Source organism: Mirounga leonina, unplaced genomic scaffold (genome assembly GCF_011800145.1).
Source record: "Mirounga leonina isolate KUSES-001 unplaced genomic scaffold, KU_Mleo_1.0 Mir_151, whole genome shotgun sequence".
NCBI lineage: Eukaryota > Metazoa > Chordata > Mammalia > Carnivora > Phocidae > Mirounga > Mirounga leonina.
Genome location: NW_023270377.1, coordinates 122435 through 136657, shown reverse-complemented (window position 1 = coordinate 136657; position 14223 = coordinate 122435). Strand labels below are relative to the sequence as shown.

General features: G+C 60.0%; 1 protein-coding gene across 3 annotated transcripts in view; it reads left to right on the top strand.

Moving 5' to 3' along the window:
* Positions 1-13093, top strand: part of D2HGDH (D-2-hydroxyglutarate dehydrogenase) — a 22681-nt gene extending 9588 nt beyond the window's left edge. For all 3 annotated transcript variants that reach the window (XM_035006669.1, XM_035006670.1, XM_035006671.1), the window contains exons 7-10: positions 1929-2072; positions 5227-5369; positions 8634-8799; positions 11995-13093. In XM_035006669.1, coding sequence (XP_034862560.1) covers positions 1929-2072; positions 5227-5369; positions 8634-8799; positions 11995-12254 — 713 coding nt within the window. In that variant the 3' untranslated portion in view covers positions 12255-13093. The remainder of the gene's footprint in view (positions 1-1928; positions 2073-5226; positions 5370-8633; positions 8800-11994) is intronic.
* Positions 13094-14223: the final 1130 nt, after the last annotated feature.

Genomic DNA, 14223 nt, shown 5'->3' with positions numbered 1-14223 from the left:
TCCCCTGCTGTCCCCCTGCTGTCCCTGCCCTGTCCCCCTGCTGTCCCTACTGTCCCCACCCGTCCCCCTGCTGTCCCTGTCCCCCTACTGTTCCCGCCCTGTCCCCCCCGCTGTCCCTTCTGTCCCTGCTCTGTCCCTCCGCTGTCCCTACTATCCCAGCCCTGTCCCTGCTATCCCCCACCCTGTCCCCTGTGCTGTCCCCCCGCTGTCCCTTCTGTCCCCACCCGTCCCCCTGCTGTCCCTGTCCCCTACTGTCCCCGCCCTGTCCCCCCGCTGTCCCTACTATCCCCGCCCTGTCCCTGCTATCCCGCACCCTGTCCCTCACTGTCCCTGTCCTGTCCCCCGCCCTGACCCCGCTATCCCCCACCCTGTCCCCTGTGCTGTCCCCGCCCTGTCCCCTGCTGTCCCTGTCAGCGTGCACCGTGCATTCTGTGACTTTCCAGCATGGGGAGCCCTCTTGACCCCACAGGGCTCCCCAGCTGCCCCTCGGGTCCTCTGCTTCCAGACTGTGAACGTGGGCTTATCTCTTTCTCCTCTGAGTCCGTGTCCTGTCTCGTCTCCACTCGGAGCCTGTCCTCTTCTGTTAGGTCAGAAGCTGTGGAGACATCTAGTCTTCTAGAGGTCACCGCGGGTGACTCAACTCCCAGTCCCTGCGTTTGGTGCGTTTAGCGGTGTCTGAACCCACAGCAGGATGCAGGATCTTATGGTCTCTAATCTCTCAGCTGTAATTATTGTTTTCCTACAAACGTGCCGTTTCCTCCGCTCAGCCTGCCTTTCTGCACTGGGACCGTGCTCCCTGTAAGCACGGTCTCTGCCGGCCCGTCCGAAATGCCTTCACTCCCCTCGCTCCTGGAGACACTGTTGCACAAGCCAGGCCGCTGAAGATCATCCTGTGTCCTGCGCTTGTGCGGTGGGTTGTGGGGAGGCCCGCCACCCTCCGCGGCCGCCGCTCCCAGTGTTTCTGGCGCTTTATTCTTTAGTGACTTTAAAGATTATCTCTTTATCTTTGGCCGTCTGTGGTTTGGGGTTTGTTGCCTGTGAGCGCACATTTTTACCTCGGATCTTTTGAGCCTCCTAAGCCTGTGTCTTGGTGTCTCGTCAGTTCAAGTCTGCACCGTCTTCCTCCCCCTTGAGGACTGTGGTTGGACCCACGACACAGCTTTGCAGTCTGTCCTCTTAATCTCTCTCCCACGGATTCCACCCTTTTACACTCGCGTCACGTTCTGGGTAGTTTCCCGTCTGTTTTCCGTTTGCCAGCGTTCCCGTCAGCTGTGGCCCCCAGGCGGCCGAGCCCGCCGCATCCAGCCCCACGTTCCAGCCATGGGACCTCCACGTGTTCCTGGGTGTGCAGAGCAGGCCTCTGTGCCTGGCCTTGTGCTCTGTGGACACACTCCCCTGACGCCCACAGGGCCGGTCAGCGCGTCCCATCTCGGCCCGGAAGACCCTGCACGTCCCACCCCCTCCCCAGTGCAGGGTCAGTCTCCTGGGCCCTTCCCATCTGCCCCCGGCTGCTGCATGGCCGGCTCCCTGGGCCTGGGGCGCCTCAGAGACTCTCCTTGTCCCGTAAGTTGAGTGACTCACCCATGGCTGCTGGAAACCCAGTGCTCACTGTGCTGAGAGAAACATGGTGAAGCCGTTGGCCGGCGTGGCCCCGTCTCTGGCCCCATGTCTGCGCCACGGCCCTCTGGCCCCGCCACCTTCCTGAGCGCCCTGGGTTCTCCACGAGCGTTTCCTCCCTGATCACCACTACCGTGACATGCGTGCCGCTGACCAGCAGGTGTCCCTGTGGGGTGCTCTGCTGCTCGGGCCGCCCCACTCGCCAGGACCCCCGCCCGCCGGGGCCGCTTGGCACAGCTGCTCTACAGGGACCCCTGGGTGGTCCGGCCGGGGCTCTGGTGCCTGTGCCTGAGGTCCTGCTGTCTTTGCAGGTTGTCCAGGCTTTGCTGAGGTTTTGCAGACCTTCAGCAGCTGCAGGGGGCTGCTGGGTGAGATCCTGTCTGCGTACGAGTTCCTGGACGCCGAGTGCATGCGGCTGGTCACGCACCACCTGCGCCTCACCAGCCCGGTGCAAGGTACTGGGCCCCCGTGGGCGGGCGGCACCCGCCGCTGCCCTCACACCTGGCTCGTGGGGCCCGCTCACGGGCCGGCAGTCCTGTCCACAGAGTGGGGGGTGGCGAGGAGCAGCCTGCGCAGCTCCGGCGTCGCCGTAACCGACGAGCGTGTGGTTCTCTGACCCGCGTCGTGAGCGTGCCCCCAGAGCTGGTTCAGTGGGTGCTGCCAGGGTCTCTGGGAAGCCACAGTGCGCTGGTCAGAAATGCTTCTCTTCGGCCAAGAGGGGCCACCCCTCCGTGGAGGCTCGCAGGGCGTCCTTGCGCGTTAGGGGACAGAACGCCGGCTCAGCGTTTCAGAAAGCAGTTTGGCATCACGCACCTGGAGGACAGAAACGTTCCGCTGTGGATCTTGGTATTTCCACTTCTGAGATCGTCCTACAGAAACGGTGGTGGTTTTAGCGCAGGCGGTCCCGGCAGACGCCACAGACTGGGGCGTGCGCACGAGACGCTTGCTTCTCGCGGTCCTGGAGGCTGGGGGTGTGAGATCGTGGGGCAGCTTGGCCGGTTTCCAGTGCGGCTGGCCATGTCCTTGCCGTGTGCTCACCTGGCCTTTGTGTGTAGGGAGATCAGTGGTGCCTCTTCCTCCAAAGTGGGCAGCAGTCCTGTGGGATCAGGGCCCCACCCTTACATTACGGCTAATGTAATCTTAATTACCGCCCTACAGTCAAATTGGGGGTTGGTGAGGGCTTCACTGTGGGAATTCGGGGGGAACACAACTTAGTCCTTAGCAGTCATAAATACGGAAAGATCTTTACACTCTGAATTTTTAATAGGGCACTGCTTTTAGTATGAGAAACCGGGAAACAATCTAAATATCCAGTAGTAAAGAAATAAGGTATGATACAGTCACTGGAAAGATGGGGGGCCCATGGGCGGATGGAGGGTCCCTGCGTGGACAGCATTCCTGGGTGGATGGAGGGACCCTGCATGGACAGCATCCCTGGGTGGATGGAGGGACCCTGGGTGGATGGAGGGACCCTGCGTGGACAGCATCCCTGGGTGGATGGAGGGTCCCTGGGCGGATGGAGGGTCCCTGCATGGACAGCATCCCTGGGTGCATGGAGGGACCCTGTGTGGACAGCATCCCTGGGCGGATGGAGGGTCCCTGCGTGGACAGCATCCCTCAGTGGATGGAGGGACCCTGGGTGGATAGAGGGTCCCTGTGTGGACAGTATCCCTGGGTGGATGGAGGGACCCTGCGTGGACAGCATCCCTGGGTGGATGGAGGGACCCTGGGCGGATGGAGGGTCCCTGCATGGACAGCATCCCTGGGTGGATGGAGGGTCCCTGCGTGGACAGCATCCCTGGGTGGATGGAGGGTCCCTGGGTGGACAGGAGGGTCCCTGCATGGACAGCATCCCTGGGTGGACAGAAGGACCCTGGGTGGATAGAGGGTGTCTGTGTGGACAGCATCCCTGGGCAGATGGAGGGTCCCTGCGTGGACAGCATCCCTCGGTGGATGGAGGGTCCGCCACCCAGTAGAGGCCACCCTACTGTCCCAGGCAGGTTTCAGTGTGCAGATCTCTTTGACTGTGGAAGCAGACAGGAAGGAGCACTGTCAAAACATGCTCGGTCGTTATATTTTGCAAGCGGGCAATTTGTTTTTTCATTTTTATTTGTCTTTGTTTTCCAGATTCCCTTTTTTTTTTTTTTTAAAGAACATTTACTTTTTTTTTTTTTTTTTTAAAGATTTCATTTATTTATTTGAGAGAGAGAATGAGAGACAGCACGAGAGGGAAGCGGGTCAGAGGGAGAAGCAGACCCCCCGCTGAGCAGGGAGCCCGATGCGGGACTCGATCCCGGGACTCCAGGATCATGACCTGAGCAGAAGGCAGTCGCTTAACCAACTGAGCCACCCAGGCGCCCCTCCAGATTCCCTTTTATAACCATGTTTTACTTTTGTAGTTGGAAAAGGAGCCAATCGAAATTAAAACCCTCCCAGTGTTTTCTAGGACATAAAATAAAGAGCAGAATTTGCATTTCAGCACGGAAAAATGTCGATATCTGGAAAACACTTGTTCTCTTTATAGGACAGGTTTGTAGTATTTTTCTGGAAGGCACTTTTAATGTAGTGCTAAAAGGAAGAGCTGTGCATTTGGTGAGTTTTCGTTGATTTCAGTAAGTTAAAAATAAATTCACAGTAGCCTTGAAAAATAAACAGGCTTGGGCACCTGGGTGGCTCAGATGGTTAAGCGTCTGCCTTCGGCTCAGGTCATGATCCCAGGGTCCTGGGATCGAGTCCCACATCGGGCTCCCTGCTCCTTGGGAGCCTGTTTCTCCCTCTGCTTTTCTCTCTCTCTGTCTCTGTCTCTTGTGAATAAATAAATAAAATCTTTAAAAAAAAGAAAAAGAAAAATAAACAGGCTTAACATTTTTTTATAGTTCCTAAAGCATTTTTTTTAAACTTTAAAAAAGATATGTTGGGTAAAATCATGCCTTTTTGCATGTTGCGCTGTGCATTATGGGCATCACAGGCCGTTATGGGCACGGGGGCCTCTCCTTCAGCCCATGGCCTCCCCACCACCGTGGTTTGGTGAGGAGGCTCCTCGCCCACAGCCCCGTGCAAGTGTCATGGCGTCGCTCAGGGTGGTTCATATGTTTCTGGGGAGTGCGGTTTCTCTTTCAGTGAAAGACCTATTTTTATTTATTTTATTTTATTATTTTTTTAGTAATCTCTACACCCAGTGTGGGGGTTGAAGTCACAACCCTGAGGTCAAAAGTCACACTCCTCCCACTTAGCCAGCTAGGCGCCCCATGAAGGACCTGTTTTTATTTTTATATTTATTTGAGAGAGCGAGTGAGCGCACGCTAGAGCGGGGGAGGCGTAAAAGGAGAGGAACAAGCAGATTCCCTGCTGAGCGCGGAGCCTGACGGGCTCGATCCCACGACCCTGAGATCACGACCCGAGCTGAAGCCAGGAGTCGGGTGTGTAACCGACTGAGCCCCCCAGGTGCCCTATGAAAGACCTATTTTTAAGCCATTGGAGATAAAGCCTGGACCGAGTCTTCCTGCTCCGTGGGCCGCACGAGGGCCGTCAGAGACGCTCAGCCAGGCTGGCCCAGACCCCTCCTAGCTCTGTCCGATGGCCTCTGTTCACCCATTCTGTGCCTTCCAGAAAGTCCGTTCTATGTCCTCATCGAGACCTCAGGCTCCAGAGCGGACCACGATGCTGAGAAGCTGAGTGACTTCCTGGAGCAGGTGCTGAGCTCTGGCCTGGTGACGGACGGGACCCTGGCCACGGACCAGATGAAACTCAAGGTGCGTGGGTGTTGCTGGCGCCTCCTTACGTCCCTCGCGCTCAGCTGGTCCAGGACGTCTGCGCAGAGCCCCGTGTTCAGCTCAGAGCGCGTGGTGTCTGAACGTGAGCAGGTGTCCTGCCTCTTGGGAAATGTACTTTGGGTCTCGTCATTATCAGCGGTATTTTATTTTATTTTATGAATTTGATTTAATTTAATTTTTTATTTACTTTTTTTTTTTAAAGATTTTATTTATTTATTTGAGAGAGAGAGTGAGAGAGAGATCATGAGCAGGGAGGAGGGGTAGATGGAGGAGCAGGGAGCCCGATGCGGGGCTTGATCCCAGGACCCTGGAATCATGACCTGAGCTGAAGGCAGACGCTTAACTGACTGAGCCACTCAGGCGCCTTTATTTATTATTTACTTTTTATTTTTATTTTTTTTAAACTATTTTTTTTTAAGATTTTTTATTTATTTATTTGAGAGAGAGAATGAGATAGAGAGCATGAGAGGGGGGAGGGTCAGAGGGAGAAGCAGACTCCCCGCTGAGCAGGGAGCCCGATGCGGGACTCGATCCCGGGACTCCAGGATCATGACCTGAGCCGAAGGCAGTCGCTTAACCAACTGAGCCACCCAGGCGCCCTTTATTTACTTTTTAAAAAACATTTATTTGAGGGCGCCTGGGTGGCTCAGTTGGTTGGGCGTCTGCCTTCGGCTGAGGTCATGATCCTGGAGTCCCGAGATCGAGTCCTGCATGGGGCTCCCTGCTCAGCGGGGAGTCTGCTTCTCCCTCTGACCCTCCCCCCCTCATGCTCTCTCTCTCTCAAATATAAAATCTTAAAAAAAAAAGGTTTATTTATTTGAGAGACAGTGTGTGAGCGTGAGTTGGGAGGGAGGGGCAGAGGGAGAGAACGTCAGACTTCCTGCCAAGCGTGGAGTGTGACGCCGGATTCCATTTCACAACCCTGAGATCATAACCTGAGCCGAAACCAATAATTGGACACTTAACTGACTGAGCCACCCAGTGGGAGCCTCCGTGACCATCCTGGGGAATCCGGGGCGCCGGGAGCCCCTGTCACCATCCTGGGGGTTCTGGGGCGCCGGGAGCCCCCATCACCATCCTGGGGGACCTGGGGCACTGGGAGGCACTGTCCCATATTTGTGCACCGTGGTCCCTGGGGCTGTGGTGTGAAAGTGGCCAGCTGGGGCAGGGTTGAGGGAGGAGGACATGCGTCTAGGCCAGGCTGTATGTGAATCTGGGCGCCCCCGGGCGTGAGTGAGGAGCCGGGTCTCAGGCTACCTCTTACGGTGGACCTGTTGGGTTTCCTGGTGTACCTTGTTATTAAACCTTCTTCTTCACGGTTGTTTTGTGAGTTTAGTAAATACTAAGTCAGGAGTTCCAGCGCTGTTGGGCGCGTCCAACCCCACCTGCAGACGAAGGGCCTCACGCTGCGGCCTCGTCCTGTTGGGGAGTGAGGACCTGTCTCCCCGCCCCGCCCCCACCACTCTGTTGTCCCCACTGGGTGACCTCCCCACTGGAGGGAGGACCGGGCAGGGCATCTGGCTGTGTCCTCCGGGTGTCCTGTGAGTCTCCCGCAGTGTCGTGCAGGCTACACCAGCCGGAGGGACGTGGGCAAGTCCTTCACTCCCAGGACGGGCTCGGTGCTGTTCTGTGCTGCCAAAGGCGCGTAACTGTGTCTCCACATTTGTCTCTGTTTCTTCCTAAATGTGCTGTGTGTCGGCAGTGGGAGTGAGGAGCAACCCCGGGCCTTGGGGGCAGTAAGGACAGAGGCCCCCCGCTGCGCGCTGGCCCATGCCCAGTCCCATCTCCACCAGAAGGAAAGCTGGTGCTCCAGGCTTGTGCTGGGGGCTGGCAGGCAGTGCTGCTCAAGGCTCGTCGGCCACAGCGAGTCCCGAGAGCCGGCTGCCTGGGGTGGGCGGCGGCATGGGGCTGCGCGGGCACCCACGCTGGTCCCTGCTCGGTCTAGACCGCTGACTCCACAGCGGCGTTCTCCAGCGGCCCCGGCACACCGGAGGAGCTGGGCCGGCTCCCCTCGCAGATGGCGTTGCCCTGGTAGGCAGGACGTGGCATGGTGGTGGCCGGGGGACATTCCCGAAGGGGCCTTTGAGCAAAGATAGGAGGGAAGCAGGAACAAGCCTCAAGGATACCTTTGCAGGAGCACTGGGGCCCCGAGGGGCTTGTGCCTGCCCGGTTCCAGAGCATCCGGAGATGGTGGGATGAGCAGAGAGGGTGGGTGGCAGGCAAGGGGCGAGCAGGTCTGTGGCCGCGGTAGCATGTGGCGGATGTGAATGGACGGGGAGGAGCCTGTGGGCGGCAGGACGGCCCTACAGCGCTCCAGCTTGGGTCCAGCGGCACGGCGAGCTGTGCGGGGTCATCGCTGGTCTGGCTGTGTGAGGAAGGTGGCGGGCGGGAGCCGCTGAAGGTTGGGCGCAGAGAGTCGGGGAGAGGGCACAGAGGGACCTCGCAGTGACCCCAAAAGCCGATGAGAGAATCGGGGAAACCAGACACTGGCGGTGTCCGTGGCAGTAAGGGGTTCTTGCTGCTCTTCTGGGGGCGGTCCTGGCTCTGTGCTCGTGTGGAAAAACAGGAGGAACCAGTGCTTCCCGCACTGGAACTTTGCCATGACAGTTCCTGACTCGGGGGACATGTGGAGGGCAGGACAGGGGCCAGCCCCACAGCGGAGCGATGGCGCATGCGGCTCTCTTTCCTCCGCTCCGTGACCAGGACTTCAAGTGTCTACCATGACCGGTCAGCCAGCCGAGCCAGTAAACCATGGGCGGCTTTGTCTGGAAGGGCAGTGATGTGATGAGCCCCCCGCTCCCCAGACCCCCTCAGCGCCCCCGCGCCACCCTCACGTTCCTGCTCCAGCTGCCAGCACCCCTGCCCGCCCGCAGCCTGTGTGTGTCTTGGGCAGCCCAGGGCCCCACGGCCCCGTCCCTCTGCAGTGTCTTCCCTGCCCGACTCTGCCGTCACTCAGGTTCCCTCACCGACCGGCGGCCCCGACCATCACGCAGAGTATCCTCCGTCCTCCTGGAGAGGGGCCGTCGGTGTGTCCTGGGGTGAGCCGTGGCCGCTTTCTGGGGCCTCGTCCAGTACGGACTCTTGGATCAGAGCCCCATGCTTGTCACAACACAACATTTCAGTCGCCTGGAAGGTTCCGTCGTGACCTTCCCGGTCACCCCAGGCCACCAGCGTTCTAACTGCTGTGAGCACAGATACCCTCACGGTGCTCCCTTTGACTTGTCTGTTTTCTGTCCGTCCTAGGCGCTGTGGGCCCTGAGGGAGAGGATCTCGGAGGCGCTGAGCCAGGACGGCTACGTGTACAAATACGACCTCTCCCTGCCCACCGAGAGGCTCTACGACCTTGTGCCCGACCTGCGCGCCCGCCTTGGCTCGCGGGCCAAGCACGTGGTGGGCTATGGCCACTTGGGTGAGCCGTTCTGGGGTCGGGCGGTGATGGGGGATCCTGGTTGTTGGGAGAACCCTAATCGTCTTCATGGTTCTTTGGGTATTTTGGAAGGGACCTCTGACTGGCCGCCGCAGTGCCCTTCCCTCGGCCTGGCCTGCGGTATCGCTGACGAGCTCCCTCCCCCTCGCCCTCACCAGCTGGAAGCATTTTATTTTTTTTATTTTCAAGATTTTATTTATTTGCGAGAGAGAGAGCACGAACAGGGGGAGCGGCAGGCAGAGGGAGAGGGAGAAGCAGGGGGTGTAGGGTGGTGGAGGACTGGCATCTTCCGAGGGCCGGGGGTGGGGAGGGGAGGCCGCGGGCCAGCCTTCCTCCTCGTGGGGCAGAGTACAGCCTCTGCCGCCGCCGGCGCCCGGGCGCCCACTGGGCACGTCAGGAGCGGGTGCTGTGCGAGTCGGGAGCTTCTCCGGCGTCTGGCGGGGCGACTGGGCTGGTTTCCCTAGGGTCAGCGAGGCCGCTTCCTGGCGGGCCCCTTGCACAGGTGCGGCTGTGGTCCGGGGGTCGCCCGGCTCGGCCACGGCCCTCTGCGTCTTGTTTGGTCTGCGTGCCTGTGTTCTGTGCAGGGTTTTCCCCGGCCTCGTCCTGGGCTGTATCATCCTGTAGGTCCCTTCCCTGTGTCCATGCTGGACGCCATCATCACCCCACAGCGGCGTGACCGTGGTCTCTCCCTCGGGCCCGAGGGGTCTGACTGGTTGGCGTTACCGCCTCCTTGGCCATCTGGTGGGAGCTGCGGTGAAGATTCAAGGCTGAAGGTTTGTGCGCTGTGCATCCCGTGGGCGCCGGCCACGGAGCGGCGGTCAGCAGTCCGCACAATGGTGACAGGCTGCGTCCTTCTCCTGTGGCTCCGTCAGCCTCAAGGACAGGAGGTCGCACCTGTCATTTCATTCTGGGGTAAACGGGCTCTCAGCACGACAGACTCTTCTGACTGCTGGATTCGCTCTGGCCTCGGACCCGGTCACACGGGCTCCTTGAATTTAGTCTTTTTCTGACATGTTTTTCTTCCCATTACTTTCCACCGTTTTCCGTCCTACAGCTTAGACGTGTCTTTTGTAGACGACACGGGGATGGTCTCTTTGTCATGCAGTTTGTCGTTTGTTGTCTTCATTTTTTATTTTTTAAAAGATTTTATTTATTTGAGAGACAGAGCATGAGCAGGGGGAGCAGCAGAGGGAGAAGCAGGCTCCCCGCGGAGCAGGGAGCCTGACGCGGGGCTCGATCCCAGGACCCTGGGACCATGACCCGAGCGGAAGGCAGATGCTTCCCCAGCTGAGCCACCCGGGTGCCCCTCTTGGGGCGTATTTTGGTTCTGTTTTGCGCCCCGGGTAGCGGTGCTGGTGTTAGGCAGCTGTGTTGGTCAAGGCTCAGCCACGCCTGCGTCCCTCTTTGGTGCCGCGGCCTCTGCGAGTCTCAGCCTCGTTTCCCGTCTGCAGGGCGGGAGGTGACAGAGCTCCACGGGTTTCATTTGCCGGCGGCGTTACTTCTGTTGCTCAGGCTTTCTTCGACCCGAACACTCCGCGGTGCTGACTTGCCGTGTTTTTCTTCTCTTCCGTGTCACTGGTTTGTCTGGGTGAGCGCTTGCGTGTCCACCCGGGCGCCGTGGGGCGGTGGCGATGGCTCCGCCTGTCCCCCTCCCCCCACCCCTGCGGCTCCCGTCCGCTTTCCCTGCTGCCCAGCTCTGACTGCACCTGTGTTCAGATTTCTCTTGCGTGTCGCTTATCTCTGCCGTGAGTAACACCCATCGAAACCTGTTTGTCGACTTCGACCTTTCAGTGATTGGTATTTTCCGTTTCTGGGAAGTTGGTTGAGATGTTTAAGATGTTTGGTCAGTCTTACCTTCTTTATCTCTTATTTCTGTAAACATATGAAGCATTTGTGCTCTTCTTCTGGAAATTGCAGGATATGAAGCCTTTGTGGGTCAGGTTTGCTGGCTCTTGCTCGTGGTGGCTGCTTTTCTTGTGTGTGTGGAATTTTTGGTGTGGGCTCGTATATCTCAGGGCTTTGTCTGTGGGGACTACTTGAGGCCTGGGTCGGACTACTTGAGGCCTGTGCAGGGGGTGCGAGTGGGGGTGGGGACCGGGGTCCCGCCTGCTAGAACCTCTCCTATGTTCCAGCTCAGGGTCCGTGGGACCGCCGAGGTAGTGGGAATTCTAGCCGGACCCTGTGCAGGCTGGCTGATGGGTGTGCAGGCCCTTCCGTGGGGGGTTTGGAGCCTCTGCCCTCAGGTGGCAGCGGTACGCTCTGGCGGGAGGGGCTCCCTCTTGTGTTCCCTACATCTAACAGGCCCGGAGGGAGGTGGCACATGAGAAGCTCTAAGTCACTGGGTCAGAGGCCCCAGGCCTGCCCCCTGTGTTGCCCTGGGGTTTGCTCTGTTTGCTGCAGCCCCGAGGAGCCCCTCCTGTTGGCTAACGAGGCTCTCTGCCCCTCACGGTGGGCAGCAACTCTCCCCGGGCCCAACCCCCATCTGCTCGTCCCTTCCCACCTTCCTGACCTCCGAGTGTGGGAGCGGGGGCCTCCTGTCCGCATCTGCACTTGCTCTTGCACTGAATGTTCGCCTCCCAGGTGAGGGCCTCACTACAGGCCTGTCTGCCAGGGCCCACGGAGTCCTGCCTCCCTCCTCTGCCGGCCAGACAGCAGCCAGCTATCACGGCCCCGGCCCTGGGTCTCCTGCCCGCCTTGCCTTGGCTTCATCCTGTGTCTCGTCATTGCTTTGGGGCCCCCGAGGGGGGTGCATGTGGGCGGTGAGCCAGGCCGTCCACAGAGCCAGAGCCAGGGCGTGTCTGGATATCTCAGCGAGGCCAGAGAGCACGGGGCCAGGGCTTTGCAGTGGGCATTGGCGGGCATATGGAGCTGTCTGCAGAGGCTGCCGTGGGCACTGGTGGGAGGTGTGGGTCTGGTGATAGCCATGGGTGTGGTCTGGGCCCAGGACGCTCACTGGCCGGGTGGGTGGTCGGTCACTGTGAGCTGGGAGCCTCAGAGGGGCCGTGCAGGTAGAGGGGAGGACTTGGAGTGGTCACCAACAGGCCACTTCGGTCACTGCAGGCCAGTGACCAGTGGCACGAGGCGTGGAACCAGGTGTGAGGGCAGGGCAGGACTGGGGCCTGTCAGGGAGGGGGTCTCTGCCTGCCCGGCCTGACCCAGGGATCCCTGTCCCTGCAGGGGACGGTAACCTGCACCTCAATGTGACGTCAGAGGCCTTCAGCCCGTCGCTGCTAGACGCCCTGGAACCCTACGTGTACGAGTGGACGGCCAGGCAGCGGGGCAGCGTCAGCGCTGAGCACGGCCTGGGCTTCAGGAAGAGAGGCGTCCTCAGCTACAGCAAGCCGCCCGAGGCCCTGAGGCTCATGCAGCAGCTCAAGGCCCTCCTGGACCCCCAGGGCATCCTGAACCCCTACAAGACGCTGCCCGCCCAGGCCTGACAGGGCCTTTGGGGTCAGCAGGAGACGCTGGAGGGGCCTTGGCCCGGCTCTGGTTTTGCCTGTCGCGGTGGGCCTGCAGGGTTGGGGTGAGCTTGGGGGTCTCCGTGCCGTAGGGCAGCAGCAGGCGGGGTGGTCCAGCCACCAGTTGGAGGGGCCCAGTTGGCCCCCGGGCGGGATTCTTCCTGGCTGCCCTGGCAATCCTGTTGGGCTGTCTGGTCTGCTCTCTCAGTCTCTGCGTGGGCACTGTCCACCCCTCTGCCCGCTGGGAGAGGGCCTCCTGCTGACGTCCTGGGGGGGCTAGGTGGGCAGGGAGACCAGGCCACATTACGCTCGGCGGTGGGCTGCAGCTGTGGGAGGGGGCATGCGTGGCCCGTCACTGGGTCCCCCACACAGTATGCGTCCCTGGCAGAGGCGATGAGCTCCGTGGGAGAGTGTGGGGTCTGTCCAGAACTCTCACCGATGGCCTGGGTCACCGGCGGCTTTGGGCCAGAGTGACAGGGAAGGTGTCCACCCTGTAAGGCATGGTTCCCCCATTTTCTAGAGGGCCCATCCATTGGCAAGCCAGTTGTCAGAGTTCGTCATTAAGGGCTCACCCTGTTGGTTTGCAGAGATGTGTCTGCACTCCCGCTTCAGCATCCAACATCCGTGAGGCCAGGGTGAGAAGCCCCGATGTGCCCAAGCGGGCGTGTGCTGTGGGGCGGCTTGGCGCACGCAGTGCCCCCTGACCCGCTCCCCGCTGTTGCCCAGGCCTGGGCCGCTCCTGGGGCTGTGGAGACGGTCCAGACACGTGCTCTCTCTCGGCTGTAATGAACGTCCAGTAAAATGGGAATTAATCATGACGCTCTCCTTGCTTCTGTTACTAGAAAAGTCTCGTGAAGCCCGTGGTGAGGTGCCTGCAGGTGCCTGTTCCCTGAGCACGGGGACACTGGGGGCCGACACAGTGACCCCTGGCCCCACTCCTTCCTCTGCTCCCATCCCCGCCCCCGACTGACTTAAAACCCCATGGGCTTGGCCTCCTGAGGGTTTCCTGGAGCCGTGGGAGGCGGTTCGTGGTGGTGGTGTGCACTGGGGGTGTTGGGGCTGCAAGGTGGCTGTCAGCGAGTCGGAGGACTGTGGAGAATGAACATGCATGACATCGTAAAAGGCGGAAGATTTTAGGTGTCTTCTGCGAGAGTAGGGGGCACTTTAAGGTGGTCCAGTGACCGGGGGTCCCAGGGAGGAGGTGGCAGGAGGAACCTCCATTTCCCCGGAGGATGAGCTGGTTCCCCAAATGTCAAAATGTGAAGCGGCCCACTCGGGCGCGCCCTGCAGAATCCCCCTGCACACACGCGTGCACATGCAGGACATACGGTCGTGCGTGGGCGCAGCGCACGCATGTGATACACACACGCATACACTATGCTGTCAGGACAGAGCCCCAGACCCACGGGGTGCTGGCCGCCTGCCTTCATGCGTGTGGCGAACAGGCTCTCCAGCGGCCGTGGGCCACTGTGAGTCCCGGTGGGGCGTCTGTCCGAGTGCAGGGAATCCATACCATCCTGCCTGTCACGGCCACGTGGCCACAGCAGACGTTATGTGAAAAGAGCAGGAAGCCGGACCGTCAGGAATGTTGACAAAGCAAAGCCTGTCTCCAGACGCGAACCGGCTCCCTCTGGGACCAGCTCCGCAGCAGGTGGGGCTTCTGCCGTGCATAATCCCCCAAAGTGCCTGGAGTTGTTGAGGGGTGCTATTGTATCTGGATTAGGAAGAGCTTATGATTTTCACCTTACACCTCTAAGCTGCTGCAACACAAGAAAAAGTTGTACTGTGGAGGGGCCAGTGCCCCTCACCGCTCCTGGCCAGTGCCTGCCAGGCCCCCAGTTGGAGGGGCCCAGGGCGTAGTGAGGAAGAAGCCCCGGCCAGGGGCCTGAGCTGCTGGTTGAGGGAGGGAGGGAGCGGGCCTGGCGGTCTCAGCCCAGGGAACACTGGG